Source organism: Heliangelus exortis, chromosome 1 (assembly GCF_036169615.1).
Source record: "Heliangelus exortis chromosome 1, bHelExo1.hap1, whole genome shotgun sequence".
Taxonomy (NCBI): Eukaryota; Metazoa; Chordata; class Aves; order Apodiformes; family Trochilidae; genus Heliangelus; species Heliangelus exortis.
The window spans coordinates 6,790,716-6,811,113 of record NC_092422.1 but is presented as its reverse complement, the minus strand read 5'-3'; the positions used below and the strand labels follow the sequence as shown (position 1 = coordinate 6,811,113).

The following is a 20,398-nucleotide window of genomic DNA, read 5'->3' as shown; positions in this document are numbered from 1 at the left end:
GGACGTATTTAATTCTGATACTCTTTATGAGTCTTACTTGGGTCTCTGCATTAACTTCTCATCATCTAACTTGGGGATAAATTATGTAAGAATCACAGAATCATCCGGGTTGGAAAGGACCTCTGAGATCATCAAGTCAAGCCCTTAATCCACTACCACTGTGGTTCCCAGACCATGTCACGGAGTGCCATATCCAGCCTCTTTTAAAAACCACCAGGGACAGAGAATCCACCACTTGCCTGGGGAGCCCATTCCAATGCCAAAGAAATTCACAATGGAATCTGTTCCCTATATCTTTCTTAGGTTACTTTAATTCAAGTTAAAGGAGTTAAAAACTTCTTAAGAAAGAACAGTTTTAAATACATTGCCAGGATTCAACTAGAGTTTTTGACAGCAAATTGTTTTTATTTACTGCACCATTCACAGTCCTGTTTGACTTCTCACTCTTGCATAACAAATTTCAGGGATGTGTCAATATGCATTTTCTATTTAAGGCAAATAGACCTCTGTATCACAAACATTTTCAACACTTTCAAATGCAACTTTACAGCCTCAAACAGACACTCTACTTCTCCCACCTACCCACCATCTCATCCAAGGCCTAAAATCTCAAATTTTTCAGCATATAGGAGTGGAAGTATTGCTAATGTACCGGCTAGTGCAGAGGTTAGTGACCTGTTTTTGTGTATGTACATATGTGTGAGAGAATAAGGAAACATTTCCCTGCTCTGTCTGCCATTTACTCTAGAAATGCCCTGGTAAATTCATTCTTCTCAACCACATCCACTGACCTGGGGTCTAACAGTGAATTTTAAGTGAGCACAGCAACAGCAAAGAAAGCACACCTGAATGTTTGAGAAGTAAAGCAAAGCAAGCTAGAGGATAAGACTTGGGACTGAATAAAAGGACTGAAGGAAGAGACACCCAGAGTGAAATCCTGGCCCCTGTAACAGCAGTCACTACAGTCCAAAACCCCTGACAAGACTGCTAATTTTATCAAAAGGGGTTTAAATCTTGTCTCTCCACATTTTCTGTGGAATCAATAGAAGAACAAGGTGTAACTCCCAGAACATTTAACCTCCTTTCCCTCGGATTATGCTTCCTGATTTTCCTTCTGTTTTAGCTGAATAGATATTTCACCTGATACTGCTTAAAACCAAAACCCTTCCTTCTGTAAGTGAAGTGTTCAGCTGCATGCTAAATCATCTCTCATTTCTCTTGCTTTCAGCAAAATTTGGATGAGGTGATCCATAGAGGTCCCTTCCAATCAATATTCCTGATATTCTGTGATTACTTTGCACACCTTCTGATAATGGGATCTGACTCTTTCCTACATAGGCTGCTTTTTTTTGTGAATAAACTGAAGGCAGTAGGAGAAAAATCATCAGACTATAGAACAACTAATCCTTATTTAATAACAGAAAATTTATTATCTCATGGGAAGCCCTATGCTGTCCCTTCTGGTGAATACAAATAGTCAAGAAATAGCTGGTGTTTGCATGCAGAATGTGGATTAGTTTGAGAGCAGCTCTATTTCAGCAGGCTCAGCACACTCAACATTTTTATTCCAGTTAAATAGGATAGTAGTAGTTGCTAATGCTCTGTGAAAAGGCACCACAATCCAGCACCAGTAAGAGATTTAAACATCGGATATGTACAGATTAAGCAATTGTAGGCAGGAAATTAAACCACTGTTTTCCAAAGCCAGCTGCAGCACAGGATGCAAGAGCATGAGGTTCAGTTCCCAGCCCTGTTACAGAGATGATGTTCCCCTGTCTCTAGAGCTGCCCCTGGGAAGGAAGTGTGAAGCTCAGGACCCCACAGCAATAACACTTTTAACACAAAAGCTCTTTCTTCACAACTAGAACCTGTAATTCTCTAAACATTTGTCTCAAAAAGCCTCATTTCCCTCTCTCTCAGTTAGTTTCCAATATCTTTAAAAGCTATGAACTACAAGACACTGCAAAGACAAGCCCTTAATGCAGGAAAATTAAAGATCCGCATGTCTGGAACTCACATAAGGGCTGACACATATAGTAAAGAATAAGAAACACGAGGGCTTCACATGAGGAGGTGCAACAGGCTCATCATACACACAACATTCACTCCTCAAAAGCATTTTCTAGGTCACCTTCTTCTCCTTCGTCTTCCACTGAGTTTTCTTAATTGTTCTGGGAAGGAATACATGTTTCAAAATGTATCAGTAAACTTTGTCTTATGAAAACCTATTGTACTGCTTATTTTATATCCTAGACTGCTGTGTATGGAATATTAGTTCTCAGTTAACTTTGCCAGTGCAAATATGTACTATACTTACTTATGCTGCCAAGTGTTTATTTCCTTCCCAGCAAATTTACTATCTTACTTAAGCCAAGGCCCAGAAATCCAATTGCAAACACTAACACAGGCAAGGGAATGTAGTAAGTATAAAAAGTATAAATTTTATTCATTTTACAGGGACATTGCAAAACATTTTTTGTAACAGTACTGAAAAGAGTCAGTCACAGCTTTGTCTATTGCTGTATCATGGATTTGATGGGACTCTACTGCTTTGCTTAATTTACTGTAGGCTGTGGAATCTGGGATTTAATGTGCAGTTTAGAACAGCCATATGGCCCTCTGAACTGGGCAGAATGTCCCTCTTCCCAAATGGCCTAACCAGAATTCCTGAACAGTCACAAAATATGTGTGATGCAGTTACTGATTTGCCTCCTTGCAACAGGTTTATATAAATCTGGTTGTTTGCTTCCTGACTCATATATTCTCCCTATGAGAGTCTTTGCAAAATAAAAACTCAAATTACCAGAGCACTGGAAAGTGCTTCTCCCCTGCAGCAACCTTATATAATAAATTAGATGATAGGAGCACTACTTGGACAGCCAGAGATAAGATCCTGTCAGCACTTTCATTTCAAACCCCCTTTTCCAGGGACTTGCAATTCAACCATAACAGTTTGCTATGGGCAACAATTGAGATATGAAAGCTCCAGCCTGGAGGGACAACTTTAAAAACAAGATGAACAATAATATTTCAAGGTATACCTGAAATGGGTACTGTATGCAGGGGGCTGGACAGCAAAAAAGGAGGAGAAAATGCTTTGATTTTCACTAAGTTAATTCCATTTTCACTTAGAACCCTCTCTATCTTAGCCTCACCATGGCTTTGTGTTGGTTCTGAAAACCAATTGCACATTCTGCTTACACTCTTCATTCATTTCAGTACCTCACACATGCAATAATTGTTAATTCTCAATAGTAATAGGCAGGTAATGCCAACTTGATTTCCTGGAAAGAGACTTAAGGCACAGTGTGCCCCAAGCCACAACTGGAACTCTATGTGTGAGCTAGAACTAGAAACCAGGAGTTCCTCTGCCCTGCCCTACATTGAGGCCTAAATTGCTGCCTCTTTGGCAGCAACTAAATATTTTGGGGAGGTGATTCAGGCCTGATGTTGAATACATGATGGCATGATGTTGCATACAGACTGGGATAACCCTAGGATAGTTAGGAACTTCAAGGAACTTCACTGCCAGCTGGCCTTGCAGAAACAGTATTAGTGCCAGGACTGTTTATTTTCCCAAGGAGGTTGTGAGTTTGCTTCCCTGTCGACATTCAAAGCCCACATGGACACGTTCCTGTGTGACCTGCTATAGGCGAGCCTGCTCTGGCAGGGGGGTTGGACTTGATGATCTTTGAAGGTCCCTTCTACCCCCTAATTTTGTGTGATTCTGTGACTAATACACTTCAGCATCATACTTGAACTATGGTTTAGGTTCTATACCAATCTTAGGAGATGGCAGACAAGTGTGCATCGCTAATTTAAATGTCTCCTTAGATATGCAAACTTTTGCTCCACTGAATTTGAACTTCTTTTGTACTCTCAGGATCTGTAGTTAATAAAGTATAAGCAGATATAGCTGAGCTAGTGGGCAATATTCCAGGGTGGAGCTCCCCTATTTACTGGACTCAGGTATATTGCTTTTTGCTGAATACAAGGCAGTTTTCTTACAGATTTGGTCTTGGACCTCTTACACAGTATACCTGAGTATATTCTGTGTGGATTGTCACAGTAGTGGTTGTGGTAGGTGGTGTTAGGTCCTGAAAAACCAAGCCTGACAGAGATATTATGGTGTCTGATCTGTTAGATTTTCCAAGCTTCCACTTGTGGAATGAAGCCCAGGACTGGTTTTGCATCTGCTATGATAAGAACATCCATTTCTTATCGTGATATTTCATTGCCAGGCCAAGCAGTTGAGAAGTCTGTGCCCATGTTGGTAATAAAATGGCATTTTTATTACCAACAATCTGAGGAGATATGTTGCAGGCTTTCAAATATCATGTAAAGATAAGGGACAGGGATGGCGGTGTTCACAGATACAGCCCAAAGGACAGGCTGTAGGCTGCGAGTAATTTAGTTATATCCTAAAAGTTTTGCAGATGGCCCAAGATCTGTAGTTACAGTCCTGTTTCTATAGGGGATGATCTCACACCTTGCAAAGAAAATGACCTTATCATAGAATCATAGAATCATAGAATGGTTTGGGTTGGATGGAACCTTACAGATCACCTAGTTCCAAGCCACTTGCATAGGCAGGAGCAGCTCCCACTAGATCAGGTTGCTCAAAGCCTCATCCAAGCTGGCCCTGAACATGTCCAAGGATGCAGCAGCCATAACTGCCCTGGGCAACCTGTGCCAGTGTCTCACCGCACTCACACTGAAGAATTTGTTCCTTATGGCTAATCTAAATCTACCTCTTCCGTTTGAAACTGCTACCCCTCATCCTACCACTCCACGCCCTTGTAAGCAGACTCACTTCAGCTTTCTTGTTGCCCCTTCAGGTCCTGGAAAGCTGCTCTAAGGTCTCCCTGGAGTCTTCATTTCTCCAGGCTGAACAACCCCAACTCTATCATCCTTTCTTCATAGCAGAGGTGCTTCAGCCCATCTTCATGGCCTCCTCTGGACTCCCTCCAACAGCTCCATGTCTTTCTTATGCTGGGGACTCCAGAACTGCAGGGGGAGTCTCACAAGAGCAGATTAGAGAGAACCTCCTCTCTTGAGCTGCTGGCCATGCTTCTTTTGATGCAGCCCAGGATACAGGTGGCTTTCTGGGCTGCAAGCACATATTGCCAGCCCATGCTGAACTTCTCATCAACCAACACCCTACAGTGTTTCTCCTCAGGCCTGTTCTCAATCTATTCTCTGCCAAGCCCATGCTTGGGATTTCCCCAACCCAGGTGCAGGACCTTACACTTGGCCTTGTTGAACTTCACATGGTTTGCATAGGCTCACCTTTCATGTTTGTCAAGGTCCCTCTGGGTGTCCTCCCTTCCCTCCAGTCTGTCACACTGTCTTCTGTAGGCAGCTTTATGTTAACACAAGCTCTGCACTTGCTACCAAGCCTCCAGGTGATTCCCTGTGTGGACTTCAGTGCTGACACTAGTTTACATCTTTCTGAAAATTTGTATTTGGCATATTCTGTCTTCTTTACACTGAACAGCTGTGAACATCTCCTAAGGGAAATCTGCCCAGAATGATGTGTCAGTATTCTCAGAATGCCAGTGTTCTCAGTGAGAGAAAATTGAAAACCAAAAATTTTCAGATTCACTGACAATCAAACTTTTTCTCAGAAAGCCTGTTTCCTGACTTGGTGGGGATGGCTGGAACTAAAGGGTGCTATTCCTCAATAAAACCAGGTGAAGAGGGCCATTTTTACCTTACAGATTCATAATGATATTCTCAATACACTCAATAGCCAAGTGACTGAACAGCTCAAACTGCCTTAATACTTCATAAGATCATTTTGCCATCTCTCCTGGGATTACAGAATGTGAACTTCTACAGGGAATGAAAGGAATCCCTATAAGAAACCTTTCTTCCCATTCAGGTTTCCATTGCATTCAACAAAACCACCATGTATGCTCTCTTGAAAAATCCTGTCCCTAATTAGTATTGGTATTACCTCAGATGTTTAAAGCTGAAGAAAATATAATCAGAAAAGTGAAAATAATAAATATCTATATTTTAATAATAACAATGTTTCTGACAGCTACACTGGAAACATAAAAGCTACTTTTCAAAGATCAGAAGAATTGCTCAGTGACAGTTTTCAGTTTTATTGCTATTATCACTTAAATGTATTTATATAACACTTCTTTATCACTGTTCTGTTCTATGACATCTTTTACAGTTAAGATGAATGCCTATATATAGCCTTCTTTTAGTCAATAATTAGTTTGCAAAATTAAGCAGCTCATGTAACTCTGCATCAAGTCATTCCACTTCTATTTGAAAGTACCTAATTTTCTGCAATTATTAGGTGTAATTTAAAGCAAAAATAAATTTTAAAAATTGAGTGACTGTGCAAACTCTGAACTTCTCTTTTAAAATATTCAGTAATGCTTAGCTGTGTGCCCCCTGTCCTTCCTTTTCCATAAACACACTTTATTGTCTTCTTCAATTCAGCAGAGTGCTTGTGAACCACAGCAATCAACTCTGCTTTATTACTACCTTAAAAAGAAACCCCTTTTCCCCTAGGGCTGTATGCTTAAAGGTACAATACAAAGGGTATTTGTAGCATTCTTTAGCTTCAGGTGGATTTTAAGTAAACTACAGTTATGAAAATCAGGCTCCATTGCTCTGCTACCAGTAAATATTCTTGTTGTGATGGCAGGAGTATGCACAGAAATCATCATGAGCCATCCAGTCCAGTGTCCAAGCCCTGTTGGGGCAGTTCATGACAGCTAGAGGCAGAAATTCTGGCACAATGTGGAAAAAAGGCCAGTGATTCGACTCATACAGTGATTGAAGATCCCACCTATACCAGAAATTTCTCTCAGTGTGGAAAACTTTATTAAAAATTCCCAAAAAACAAAATCTGATTTTTAGAAAGGCATTTTTAGCATTGTTTTCTGAATGTGCACTGTCTGAATGTTCATTATGGAGTGGTTTCTTTGAAAATCTCCTACCAGCCACCCATCTCCTTCACAGTGTACAGGGAGCTTTTGGGAAGCACAGTGGCAAAAAATGAGAAAAAATAAACAGAAATATATTTAACATTTGATATTGGTGCTTTTAGAGAAATATCTGGGCAGACATATCACCCACCCAGATATAGCCCAGTGCCAGTGACTTACAGCTAGCAGGTGAGCTCACTCCAAATATGACTGAAATGGTAAAGCTTGTTTGCATTTTTTAACCTGTGACTTAACTTCTATGTGACAGAGGGGATGAGCCCATCATTTCAGAGGATCATGATCTAGTAAATTTTTTTCCATTTTCAGTCTAGCCAGACCTCACTGCTGTTCCTTTCTCTTCTGTTTGAATCCTCAGGACCCTTGTCCAGGCCAGTGCTTTCTCATTCTACCCCTGAGCTGCTGCCTCTGCATAATCCTTCCTCATGCCTTTCCTCCACTTGTCCACTTGGATCTTTCTGCTGTTGACTCCTACCTCTCCTGCATCCTTGTACCTCCTGTAGTATTGATTTTCATAGCACTCACACTGAATTCAAGACAGTTTCAGGATCACTTATGAAACAACAGGCTACTCACCTCTGCTACCAGAATACTTCACCAGTGCAATGTTCCTCAGTGGTTTGGAACAAGAAGTTCTAAAGAGTAGGATCCACTTTTTAAAATTTTCTGTGCTGGGAGGAATTCCTGGCAGGGTCCCAGAGCCTTATAACTTGCTACTTGGACCTCAGAAAAGTTCAATCTGGTGGTCTTTGAGTACAATCTATGGTTCATCTTTTCTCACACACATTGTTGATGAGTGGGAACTGCTGAGAAGGACTTGCACTTGTTTCTAAGCCAAGACACTTGAAGTGTGGGGGATTAGGCAATGCCTAACAACAACAACAACAAAAAAGGTATGACTGGTTGAATTTGCTTGGGGTTATGCCCCATGCCCAGCTTGAAGAGATGCCATGCCAGAGAAGAAAACTCTCTCTGTCTTGAGTGCTGTACACTAACACACAAATCCTCTGCGACACAACTCAAGCCTCTTGCCAGCGGCACTTCTGCAGCTCCTTCTATTGCTGAGCTCCTTCTCTTGGCCTAACAAGAGTAATATGTGGAAGTAGGTTTCCAAGTGCCACTGTCAAATGCTATGCATAGCAAGTGGCAGTAATGTTCCAGCTGACTTACTCTGCTGATTGGTTGTGACTAGGCAGTAAACTCTTTCAGAGACTTCTGGAACCCTGCACCATATATCAACCTGTATAGATGGAGCACAGAAGTCAGAATGACCATTAATATATTGAATTTTTACATCTGTCCAATTCTGACCCCAAAAAGTCAGAACTGAAAGATGTCAGTGGAGTGAGAGTAAAGAGCATCAGTAAAGAGCAGGAACTGATCCACAGAATGAAGAGCTGGTAAGAAGGACCCAACCATATTTTGTCATTTTATTCTCAAGCAGTGCTAATCTGATTTTAAAAACTGAACAAGCGTAGGATTTTGCAGAGTACTTGGTGTGTTCCTGAAGTGAATCTGTCTGCTTTATTTTCATCAAAAAGGCATCCTGTTTGTACTAAGCATATCCTGTAATGCAAAACAAAACAGGACACATGGATAGGGATGGGAGATTGATTCAAAAGTTCGTTATTAATTCAAATGAAAATGTTGATCTCGTTAATTCCAGAAACTGATTATACCATGAAAAAGTAAATTCCACTAGAGTTCATGGAGATATATCAAGAAGCTAAAGCATGCAAGACTTTGAGCATGGTCTACTGTGTATCATACTAGTTGGAAAAGTATTTACTTTCATTTCAAATGACTGTTTCTTGCAATTACCAGGTCTAGACTAAGACAATATAGACTTCTCAGTTAAGAACTAATTGACATACCAGAGTTTGTTGAAGCAACCAATGAAGCCAGTAGGTGAAACTAGAAGTTTAATAGGAGCTTCATCATGATAAAAATCATAAATATGAATGTCAAGACATTTAGTAATACACTCTGCTATTTATTTTAATAATAAAAAACTTCTGTATTGCAACAGTATTACAAAGTTTATAAGTTTTGGCAGCAGTGGTTTTACTTGAATGCTCACATTGGGCAATGGAATAGGTTGCTATTTGTCTATCTCAGCTAAAATAGAGAAATAGTAGGAAAAAACCCACCGAAATCAGCTATTATGCCAGAGTTATGGTTGTGATAAATGTGTAAGGAGGAAAGAAAGAAGATGGGGAAGAAAGAGAAGAATATCTTATCCCTTAAAAAAAACAAACCATGAAACAAAGCAAACAAACAAACAAAAAATCCAACTTTTAAATTATGCTGGGACAAATATAAAGATAAACCTAAATCAAAAGGGAAGTAGAATTTATAAAAATACCTGGTAAAGGTCAACAAACAGGGAAGTCAATAATTTTTCAAAGGAATCTCCTCCCTATCTATTTTACACATATAGAAAAAAGAGATAAAATAAAAACACTTCTGTGTAAGTTTCAGAATTGTGTTTGCAAGGTAATTTAAGAAACATCTCAGTTAATCTGAACTCCCTTCCTAGCGCTCCTAATATGAACAAAATGAACAGGATATTAAGAATCTGGAGATAACACTTCTGCAATACTGAACCAACCATTCTATTGCTATTCAGTTGGCCCAGATCAGCACATATTGAAATATAAGACTCATCATCTTCAGTAAGAATCTGATCTATGCCTTGACATTCCTCTCGATGGAGATCTGTGAACGCGGGTCTCTCTTACACACAAGACGTCCTTTAATCCACAGACACAAATCTGTCCAGTAGCTGTGAAGCAATTCTAGGACTCAGGGAATTTCTATTGGTGTCCCATCCCTGCAAGATTATGAACAAGAACGTTCTTCAAAACACCTCCTGGGACCTGATGGCCATACTTTAAAACCTGCTTATCCCCTCTCTGCTTCGGTTCTGTATCGCTGTGATGGAAACCATGGTACTTTCCTACAAGAAATGGGAGAAGTGTTTAAGTATGTTAAAGTAGGTTGCAATAGTGACACTTCAAGTAGACACTACCCTGGCTTTCCAACTACACTATTTTGAATTCTTAGCAATTTCAAGAGGAAAGATCTTCAAACTGGGCATAAATGAAAGTAAAGGTCCAGGACAAGGTCAGCTATCAAAGTTCATGGGCAGAAGCTGAAAAAGCTTCCTGCAGGCACAGTTAAGATTCCTTCACTGCCTTCTTTGCAACATATGGTGTAGTAAGACATACACACACACCCTCTTTCTTCCCCCCCAACTCCCTGGCACCACCTGTTAGGATTGAGCAGACTGAAATAATTGCATTGGGAAGAGATGAAAATGGGTATGATGGTTCTGATGTGGTGTCTGTCTCTCAGTCACTTTTTGCCCATAGCAAATGAAGACTGCATTTATCACAAAAAAAAAAAAAAAAAAAAAAAAAAAAAGGAGCTGATTAATAGACTGACCTCTCTACCTCATCACTTGGACATATTTTCCTGAGCTTTAAATTCTTTAAATTCTTTTTTTATCTATTCTACTACCTATATTTTAAAACTTTTCTGAGGACCTATTTTCTCTTCTGATGCCCAGAATACAAAGTGTCATTCCAGTGTATTACCCTCCTTCTCAACTTCAAGAGCCACGTGACTGCAGAAATAATAATATTATGAGTATGCCTAGATCCATAATTTCATGCCATGGAACTAAAAGATTTCCTAAAAAGAAACATCCTTCTTGTTCAAATGTCTGTGCTTGCTAACAATGACTCTGCACCCATAAATCTAAAAATATAACCCTTTGTGTCCAAAGCAAAAAGTTATGTATTTAGTTATGGACTGCAGAAAAAAGGAAATGAGGCATTAGAAATGAGGTGATACACTGGTACGTATAGAGAATATCCCATGTTTGCTTTATGGCTGTATCAAAGGGTACTAATCTGACATGTGTTGAACCAACTCAAGCTAACTCAGTTTGTTCATGCTCCTTCTCATCTTTCTGAAAGTGGTAACTATCCCACACATCCTCTTCTCATTTGAAAAGTAGTTCATACACTGCCACAAGAAGATAAAACATTGATTGTGATTAACTTAATGAGCCTGAAGCACTAAAGAAAGAGGACGGAATAAAAACTTTGAAATTTATGATTTTTTTTACTCCTGCTTGTTCCTAACAGGATCTGAAAATCATGAAAGAACTTATATGCTTCAAAGAATACCCTCTGAAAATCATGCTTACAGGCAGAAATACAAATTGGATACCAGTCCCTAGGCCACTGGCCTATCTTTGAATAAGAGTGGCTTGCATTTAATTTCCCCTGACTAACAAGTCACCTTTATTATCTAGAATTTAACACTTGAAAACAAGAGGGTCTAAGTTTTTAGAGTTAAAATAAAAGAGAAATATGAATTATTCTTATGAAAAAGACACAAATTAAAAAAGCTTTTAAACTGTTAAACCCTTGATGCTATTTATAACACAATTGCATCATGACACAGCAATTAAATTATAACCCTTTCACTAGTAGAACTATTTTTGCCTGTTTAAAATGGAAGTGAAGAAAGAAGAAACTTTAGTTCAGAAGTCTTTCAGGTGACCAGACACATAGGCAGGATATAGTTTGAGGAAAAGGAGAAGGTAGGCAAATAAATTGCAAATGTTTAGCTGTAACCTAGTTTCTGTTTAAGTATATTATATGAAGCACTATATATTCTAGCTGAATTACGTTTAGGGAGTATGAGGTCATCTTTAACCTATTTTATAAAGTTACTTCATTTTATTTAGGCTAGTCTGTCACAGAAGATCTACAAAATTTCTACTGTGCTCCCCAACTTGTGGACTGTACAATTAAAATTTGAAATTTGCAGTTTAGCCATTTTTGAGGATTAAAGAAATTACACAGATTATTTAAAAATAATTACCATCACTGCCATTTTTTATAAAACTGCTCATTTCCTACTCTATTTAAACCATGTGGAACAGTTTTAAAATAATATATTTAAGGATAGCAAGGAAAAAAATGGGACAAAATCTGTACCACTGCCCCTCTTGTCCCCCCCCCGGAGAGTCATCATGCTGGACCCAATGATGCAAGAACCAAACTTCTTTACCCAAGAATAATAAGTTTTAAAAATATGTCATCACCGTTTAATTATTTCAGTAAAATAACAAATAACATTTATTATACTCTTATGTTAAGTCAGGATGTATATGGAGAAAAATATAGTCCAATTCAACACCTTTGCCAAAAAAATGGGGTGGGTTTGCAATTACACAGCCAGAAAAGAAACTTCTCTGGCTAACTGCGCCACCTTTTGATTTAAATTTTAAAAAGAAATTAAATGATTGTCTAATCCCTAGAAGAAAAAAACCACTTATTTAAAGATATTCCTGTAGGCTTAAAAGTGGGTTCAGGAGCTTAACTCATTTATGTTTTACAGAGAAGTGCAGGGCTATATACTTTAGTACTGCTTTTATGGTTAAAAGCCATGTCAGAAATATAAATGGAAAAAAAAATATTCAATATTACTGGTTTGTGTTTTTGCAGTAACAGTATACACATCAAAATCAATAAAACCAGGCAAATGGCAGAGCAGTGGTTTAATAATCTTAGGACTGTTAGCAGAGTATACAATCAACTCTAAAACAAATGCTTCATAATCCGGTAGATTCTTCAGTGTAAATCTATACTCATACAAACCTGGGAAATAAGAAAGCTTTACTTCTGATTCTTTTTCCTGACATTGAAAACATAACAGCTTTAAGCCCTAATTTATAGCCAACACATCGCAATTTGCACTGAAAGCTCTAGTCAGACATGAAATTAAACAGCACAGATATTTAAAGGAGTTACAGCATGCATTTAAATACATTAACCACATCCTACCTTGCATCCAAACATCAACGATAAAGTGTTGTTGGTGCATGCAACTTTGCAGTGGCAAATCATTGGTGTAAAGCAGTCAGGATTTTTAACAATAGGGCACATTCCTTTAGTGCTGCAGTAGTGGCAGCCTATTGAAGGCTGAAAACAAGTAGCTAATACAGCACATGGAGTGGCAACATATGCTGCTCAACAGCTAGCTTTTCTCTTGCTGGTCAGAAGCAGCCTGCTTGAGTCTCTACCTGTGTCCCATTCAGCCATCCCTTTCTTTGTTGATGAATCAATGATGCAGCATTGATCACGAATCTCAGGATTTCCCTTCCTCTGGGAAATTAGCTTTTACATTAGAAAAAAGAAGAAAAAAAGGGGGAAGAAAATGAAAGGAAAAAAAAAAAGGAAAAAGAAAAAAAGAGAGAAATGGAAATGAGGGGGACTAGCAGGTGTGGCTGTATTAGCATGTAAAAGGATGTAAACGCCTACTCATAACAATCACATAAGATTGTCATGCTAGCTGAAGTGGGCTGAAATTATTCCATCGGAAGAAAAATACTGCAGCTCCTGATTTGGTAAAAAGCCAGTGAGTTGCTGCAATACATAGTCATTGTGGGGAGAGAAGAGAGAAAAAAATTACTTATCTAAGAAGCCAGAATCGTCAGCCTTTATCAATATGCATTCCAGTAAGGAAGTAAGGATTCCCTTCCCAGCGCCTCCCCGAGAAAAAGAAACAAATCAGTTGCAACTCCCGAGAAGCGATGACCTTTGGTTTCCCCAGAAAGATGAATCCCAGCACGAAACAAACTGTACTCAGAGCTGAAAATCCCAGATGCTGGGAGTTTGCAATCAGAGAAATACAAGTAACATTTATCCAATCCTGGCTTGCCACATGGGAGCTTTCTCCAGGCACAAATTTACAAATAGACAGGTTGAAGGATTGCAGGAGACACCGAATAAAGATACGAAGTTACATGGAAAATGCACCAGAATCAAGCTTAGAATGCAACCCTCGTTTAACTCTGCCTTTGAGGCAATGTAACTACAAACTGCAGCTAGTACTGTTAGCCTATAACCTGCAAAGAGCTTGCTGTATTCCACAAATGCAATAATTAAAGAAGTTTGGGAGCATAACGCTGGTTTGGAGTCAGTTACAGCTCCTGCTGTTCCTTCAGTTAAAGCAACACCAGCTGAAAATGCATAATAGTGATGAGCAAACCACTAGCTGTGCTTCTTAAGAGGATTATTTATATCAAAAGTTGGATGAATATATCCTCTAGCTTTAGGTTCAGCCATGGGAGACACACAAATATAAAATGAAAAGGCTACACTATAGAAAGTAAAGCTATATCTTCAATGATTTCACAGCTGATAACAACATAAACCCAGCAGTTGTTTCACAGTGATTTGACCCTGCTTTTTGCTACTCACTAAGCTCTGCCCATCAAATTAGAAACTCTTTCTAAAGAAATGAGAGCAGCTTGTCTCCCTGGTAATCATGAGTACATTCTTAAGGCACAACTGAAATAATTTGCTATATTAAACCCGAACTAAAAAATTGTTATACAACAGAATGGAGAAAAGGGCAAATGGAGGTCTCTGTGTGCAGCCAGGTCAAGCAGTATAGAGGGTGAATGGCAAAGAATTTCAAAAAAGATCTGACTAAGACTGTAAACCCTACTGCAGCACACCTCCTCTATTATGATTTTATATTTATATTAACGTGTGTAATGCATGTATGCATATATCTAAATTTTAAATAACATTTCTTCAGTACAACTTACCCTCACTTTTTAAAGTTTAACAACATAAAAGAACCATTGTCTTAAAAGAGCTTTGATCCTACTCTTTCTTTTGCACCATATAATTACTTTAATTTTATCTAGATTTTGTATGTAGCTAAATTTCAACTTGGTATAATATTTTCTGATTATTGTTTTTCACCTTTTTTTTTTTTTAACTTAGTGCTCACAAGAACGCAAGCTTAGTAAAACAACAGTAGTTTCTAGACTGAAGTTACAGAACTGCAGAACTGCTCCACAGTTAGAGTTACGACCCAGTTCTGAAGACTTCTTACAAATAACAGGGTCTTGTAACTTTGCTCATACTTCTTTCCTAACAGCCTAGGCACCAGCATTATATGTTTCATTATGCCATGGGAGCTCACTATGCGGATACCAATTAATCAGCTATCAATAATCTAAGCTTGTCTGACCTGTTAATCCAAAGTGACATCTCAGCAGCACTTTCTTCTGACTTGCTGTGCTAGTTATCATCTGAAACTGTGACTGAGGCTGTTTAGAAACATCCTGTGGTGACAAAGATGCAGCCGTAACACTGCTGAATCTTTGATCTGTTTATTCCTAGCTTGCCTGTCTTGCTATTAAGCTATATATTCTACAGATTTTCTTTCAAGTACTGTCTCTCGCATAACCAGCACTGGTGTAAATATAGAAAAGTGTAGTTTCCATGACAATACATTCCACAGTTACAGCCAGCAGCCACTATCATTAAAACATGAATCACAGTGCGACCTTAAGGTGTGAGCACACATCACTGGCCTCAGAGCGTTAATTTGGGATGGGGGTGGCATGGCAATATTTTTAGGAGAGATACTACAAAATGCCAGAAAACTGCTGTTCAACTGGTTTAGCAGTTCACCCATCTTAGACATTTAAGTGATCAGTAACACGCCTAATCTGTCCTAATCATTAGCATTTCTAATATAAAAATACATTGCACCTGCATTTCTCAATGTTTTAAATAAAATGTCCCGAGTTCAAACTGGAATCATAGTCACACAAATGTGATTTCCAATTAATATTCACAGGACCTAGTTGAAATCACTTGCCTTTAATTTGAAATTCAGATTTCAAAGGGAAATAATCAGCCAGTTAGTCTCTTGGATCTTTTGGATCTGACTGCATTCAGCAGACTTGTGCTCTCTAAAGGGAGAACATATCTGCTCATAACAATTCCCATTTCTTCTCCAGACCCTGATTTTCAACATGACACTATTGCAGACTTGCAACTAGAACACATTTCACTTCTGATTTCATTTCAGTGTTAAGATGCACCAAACATCTGAGTACTGTGCATGGCACAAAATTCAGCCCTTCACACTTAAACTAGTTGTTGTTTTAAAGTGAAAAACAGTTAACTGATATAAATTCATTAGGGAAAATATCAGAAAAGGAAGATTCATTCCAATGACACATTGCAGTAATAACTCATATCACAATTGACCAAGACATTTACTTAAATTAAGTGACAACCACATATAGAAAACTGCCATAAGAAAATATTTGCTCAAATATTCTCTTATCTTTCCACTTCCCAGTCCCCAAAACACTCATCACAGGTGCAGATGTAAATTACTAATTACCAGGACAGGCATTTCAACCACAGTCATACTGCAGGAGCAAGGGTTCTTGGGAAAATTACGTCCACATTTTCACTCTGTCTGATGGCATATGCAGAAGAACATTTATTGTGGGTGTTACCATATGAAAAACAGATCTCACAAACCCAATGAGTATTGTTAGTCTTCCACCTTTCTTTGGACTTGAGTGCATTGACCCAGCCTACTTTCTCCCAGTTACTGTACTGCCACAATGACTTGCACCTCTTTTGCAAAAGATGGAAGTACACCTTTTGTTAGCAAAATGGGGAGGCTCCCAGGAAACTGTAATTCAACTATTGTCAGAATCTTTGAGTAAAATGACCACACCAGGATATAAAAGTGACCTGCTATTGTGTGAGTTTGCAAAAGTTACTCACTCTCTCTCACCTGCTGGATTTGGGAGGAACAATAACTGTTGGTCCATTTATCATTTTTATCTGGTTCTTTCTCCTGTAAAATTTCTCTCTCTGGCAATTGCTTTCACACAATCTTTCTAGGTTCTCAGATGAGGTCTGCCTTTCACAGTGCACCACTACATGGAAATTCTTGCATTAGCTTGGGACAGCTTAGTTGCATTTCTGGAGTATCATGATCATTTTTTGCATGGTATTTCCTCATGTATTGTATTAGCCCTGCACACAGCATATCATGTCAGAATCAAGAAGACCATTATGGATAAAAAGAAAGGCAAAGGCCTGGAGGGTCACAAGAAATTTTCTAGATAGTCACCCTTGTCCATATTAGGATGTTTGGTTTTTGGTTTTTTTTTTTTCCAGTTTCCCTGCTGTTTATGTTGAAGAAATTTCTTAAGCTTTGGTACTGTACTAGAGGTTTGTGTGTGTATTTCCCCTACACTACTTGCACTTATCAACTTTTTGCTCCATTGTTATACCATTAAAAATTCCTCTAGCCCAATACCACATCCATTAGATACCTGGAGATCAGGATCATCTATGGACCCTTGGCCAAGTTATATGCATTGTTCATTTTCTTATAATCTTTTGTTAGAATTCAAAATGACCTTCTCTGTTGCTCTTCAGAGAATTCCCTGTACACTAATCAAGTCTCCTAAGAGCTAAACCTCTCTCTGACAGTGATTAAAGAAAAATTGTCTTCTCCAAGAGTCATATTAGATGAAAGAAAATGGGAAAACGTTTCTTACACCACATGCAGCACATACCAAAGAAACAAGAGGATATAAATATAAAACAAAACTTGAAAGATACTCCATCAAAATAGAAATGACTGCATACAACCCTGTTGCATGCTCCTTAAGAGCAAACCAGTCTCAAACCTCTAGTCTAAACCAAAGATTTTGCAGCTGTCATATCATTTGGAGGGACTTAGGGCATTTCAAGGACCTCAGCTATGTCTTCACTTTAAATGAGCTGGTCAGTTTGTGGAACAGAATGAAGACAACAAGCTTTTCCTTTGTTGATATTTATCTCTCAGTGAGTATCAGAAGCCTGAACTCAAGTTGGCTGAAAATCCACCTGCCTTGAACATTTTATCATCAAAGTCCACTCAGGAAAGACCCTTCAGTCACCAGATATCAGGAGCAACAATGATGGAGGAGCTTCTGTTTTGTGATCTATCCAAAACTCATGCAAAACTATGTTTGAACCTCCACTAAGGGGTGATAGGAGATCAGATTTTCAGCCTTGCTCTTACAAGTGGGGACAAGGAGAATATTTTTTTGTGTCCCAAGACTCAAGGCCTAGATGGCCAATCCCACCATCAGGAGATGAACAGAGACACCAAAGTGGAGGTGGGACAGTGAGCACCAAGGACGTCCATGTAGAGCTAGGTTTGATACATTCAAGATGTCCCTGTGATTTCTGGGACCCCTTGTCGTGGTCAGCAGCTGCTGAATCTCACACAGTGGCTTGTGGCAGCTGGCTTGCCTCTCCCAGATCTTTGTGTATAGATGGGGGGGTGTCAGCTGGCTCTTGACAACAGATCTTACTGATGGAGAGCTGCTTTGCTCCCCCTAGAGCTGACAAGGGCATGGACAACTCATGGAGATGATAAGTTGCTCTTGAGCACTTCAAAATCACTGCACGGATGCAGGTAGGCAGAGGACAACTCAGATGCTCTGAAAAACACCTCTGCATCAAGAATTCAGATGCAGGAGGCAGCTTGGAAAGCTCTGTACGACTCAATCTTTCTACCTGAAGATGGAGATAGTGCCTTCCAATTAAGTAACTGTTACTCTAAGTAAACAGCCACATAACAGCGATTTTTAAGTTAATGGGAATACTCATACAAAAATATTCATGTTCATAAGTATTTACACATTTTTAAAGTGCCACCAGCATGATTTTTATTTTTTAACTAGTGGAAAACTGCATGAATTTTTTCTGAAAATAATTTTGATCTGTCAAATAATTTACAAAGTCACCAACTATGTAAATTCTGAAAGTGACTTCTTTATCCAGGTATAATTAAAAATAAAAATGAAATGGAGGAAAATTACTTGAATTAAATAACAGATTGAAGGAAAAAACATAGATATTACTGCCAGTTCTCAATAGCTACAGAAGATCTCTGCTTTTCTGAAGTTTCCTATTTATATCTTGTGTTGGAATTTTTAAGATTTTCTGTGACAAATTAAATAGAAAATGTCCTTGTCCTGCTGAAACAGAATGAAAACATGCACAAAGCATATTCAGCATGCATATGCCCCACTTTAATGTCATTATGTGGTCCTATTGATTTCTTCAAGTGATTTTAGTATAATAAACGTACTCAAATGGGCATGAAAAGATCAGCTGAGCCACCACACTCTAGAGCTCTCCAAGGCTGTTTCAGTATTCACCCTGACTGCTGGGGCAGAAGGGGAGTTGCCTACACTGAATTTTGTGTTACTGCACTGTTGCTATCACTAAACTACCTCGCTCAGTTATGACAATGTGTGCTGAATATATCACACCATATACTCATTTACTCTGTGCATTAGAGGCCTAAGCCTGGGCACAGTCCTATGTGCAGCCACCAGCTCTACACACATATCCTAGCCCTGTGCAAGTAAGATTCCCCAGTAGGAAGCATAATAATTCTGGTAATTTTCCAGTTTCTCCTTGATTTCCTGTATATTTCTACATTTGTAGAAATTTGTTACATCTGTAACATCCTTTGGTGAGGAGTTCCTCAGGTTTTCCACTTCTATTCCTCTTTTTTTTTTTTTTTTTTTTTTTTTTTATTTTATTTTGAATCTGGCTCCTGTTATCTTCATCAGCTGTCTCAAAACATTGCAATGAAACAAGAAATAATCAACAGTCATAGTCTCCATGTCAGTCATGATTTTGTAAACTGGTGCTGTACCCTGTCTAACAGGTCTCTTTTTTTTTTTTTCAGGCTTCACTAAATCTCATACACAATAAAATCCTTAATGTCCTTCCAAAACCTCCCATACATCTAAAAGTGTGTAGAATTCCTTCTGTCTTTTGCTTACACTAATTTCTAAATATAGCCCAAGTGTTCTACATTTTCTTTGCAACGACCTCACATTTTTCACTGAGACTCTGCAATTAATTTCTGCCCATCCCCATCCCTTCCTTCACTGCTGTCTGGCTAATCAATACACATTTAGTATTCGTGCAGTTGGATATCACTTTGTACATGCAGCACTTCACATTTGTATTTCATGATATTGCTTTAAGGTCATTTATTTACATTGAATTTTACACATGCCGTTCCTCAAGCAAATTCCAGGCTTGTCAGGATATGGCCTTTAATAAAAAATACTTATAAGAAATTCTTCCTGGGATTTAGACTACCTGGAACACATCCCCAAAACGCTTCAAAGGGGAAATTGTGTTTTCAAGAAGATTGTGCCTGGTTACTGAGAAGCTACAAACACTGCTTGGAACTTATTGACTTTGGATCACAGGGAATTCAAATTCTGGTGATAGGTAGTGGCCCCACATAGGTGGGAAGTCAATAGGGCCTATACCTGGCTGAAGGAAAATAAGGAGTCTGTATCTTTTAAGAGTTGTGTGAAATGTTGCTCTGATCTAAATAAAAGGAGAGAGAAAAAAATCACAAAATAAAAAACAGATGAAAAAGCAAGTTAAAAATCATTCTTATTACCTTCACCATTTCCTGAAGGCTTTTCATAAGGGTCTGTCACTAATTCTCACTCACTCTTCCTATAATTTTTTTTATTGGAC

General features: G+C 38.6%; 1 protein-coding gene across 19 annotated transcripts in view; it reads right to left on the bottom strand.

Annotated features, from left to right (window-relative positions):
* DLG2 (discs large MAGUK scaffold protein 2) overlaps positions 1-20,398 on the bottom strand; it is a 961,231-nt gene that overhangs the window by 595,871 nt on the left and 344,962 nt on the right. The window contains exon 1 of one of the 19 annotated variants that reach the window (XM_071732918.1): positions 12,836-13,503. The exons of the other annotated variants lie outside the window; for them this stretch is intronic. Within the exon in view, the coding sequence (XP_071589019.1) occupies positions 12,836-12,937 (102 nt within the window). The 5' untranslated portion in view covers positions 12,938-13,503. Of the gene's footprint in view, positions 1-12,835; positions 13,504-20,398 lie in introns of those variants that run through there. 19 annotated transcript variants of the gene reach the window in all.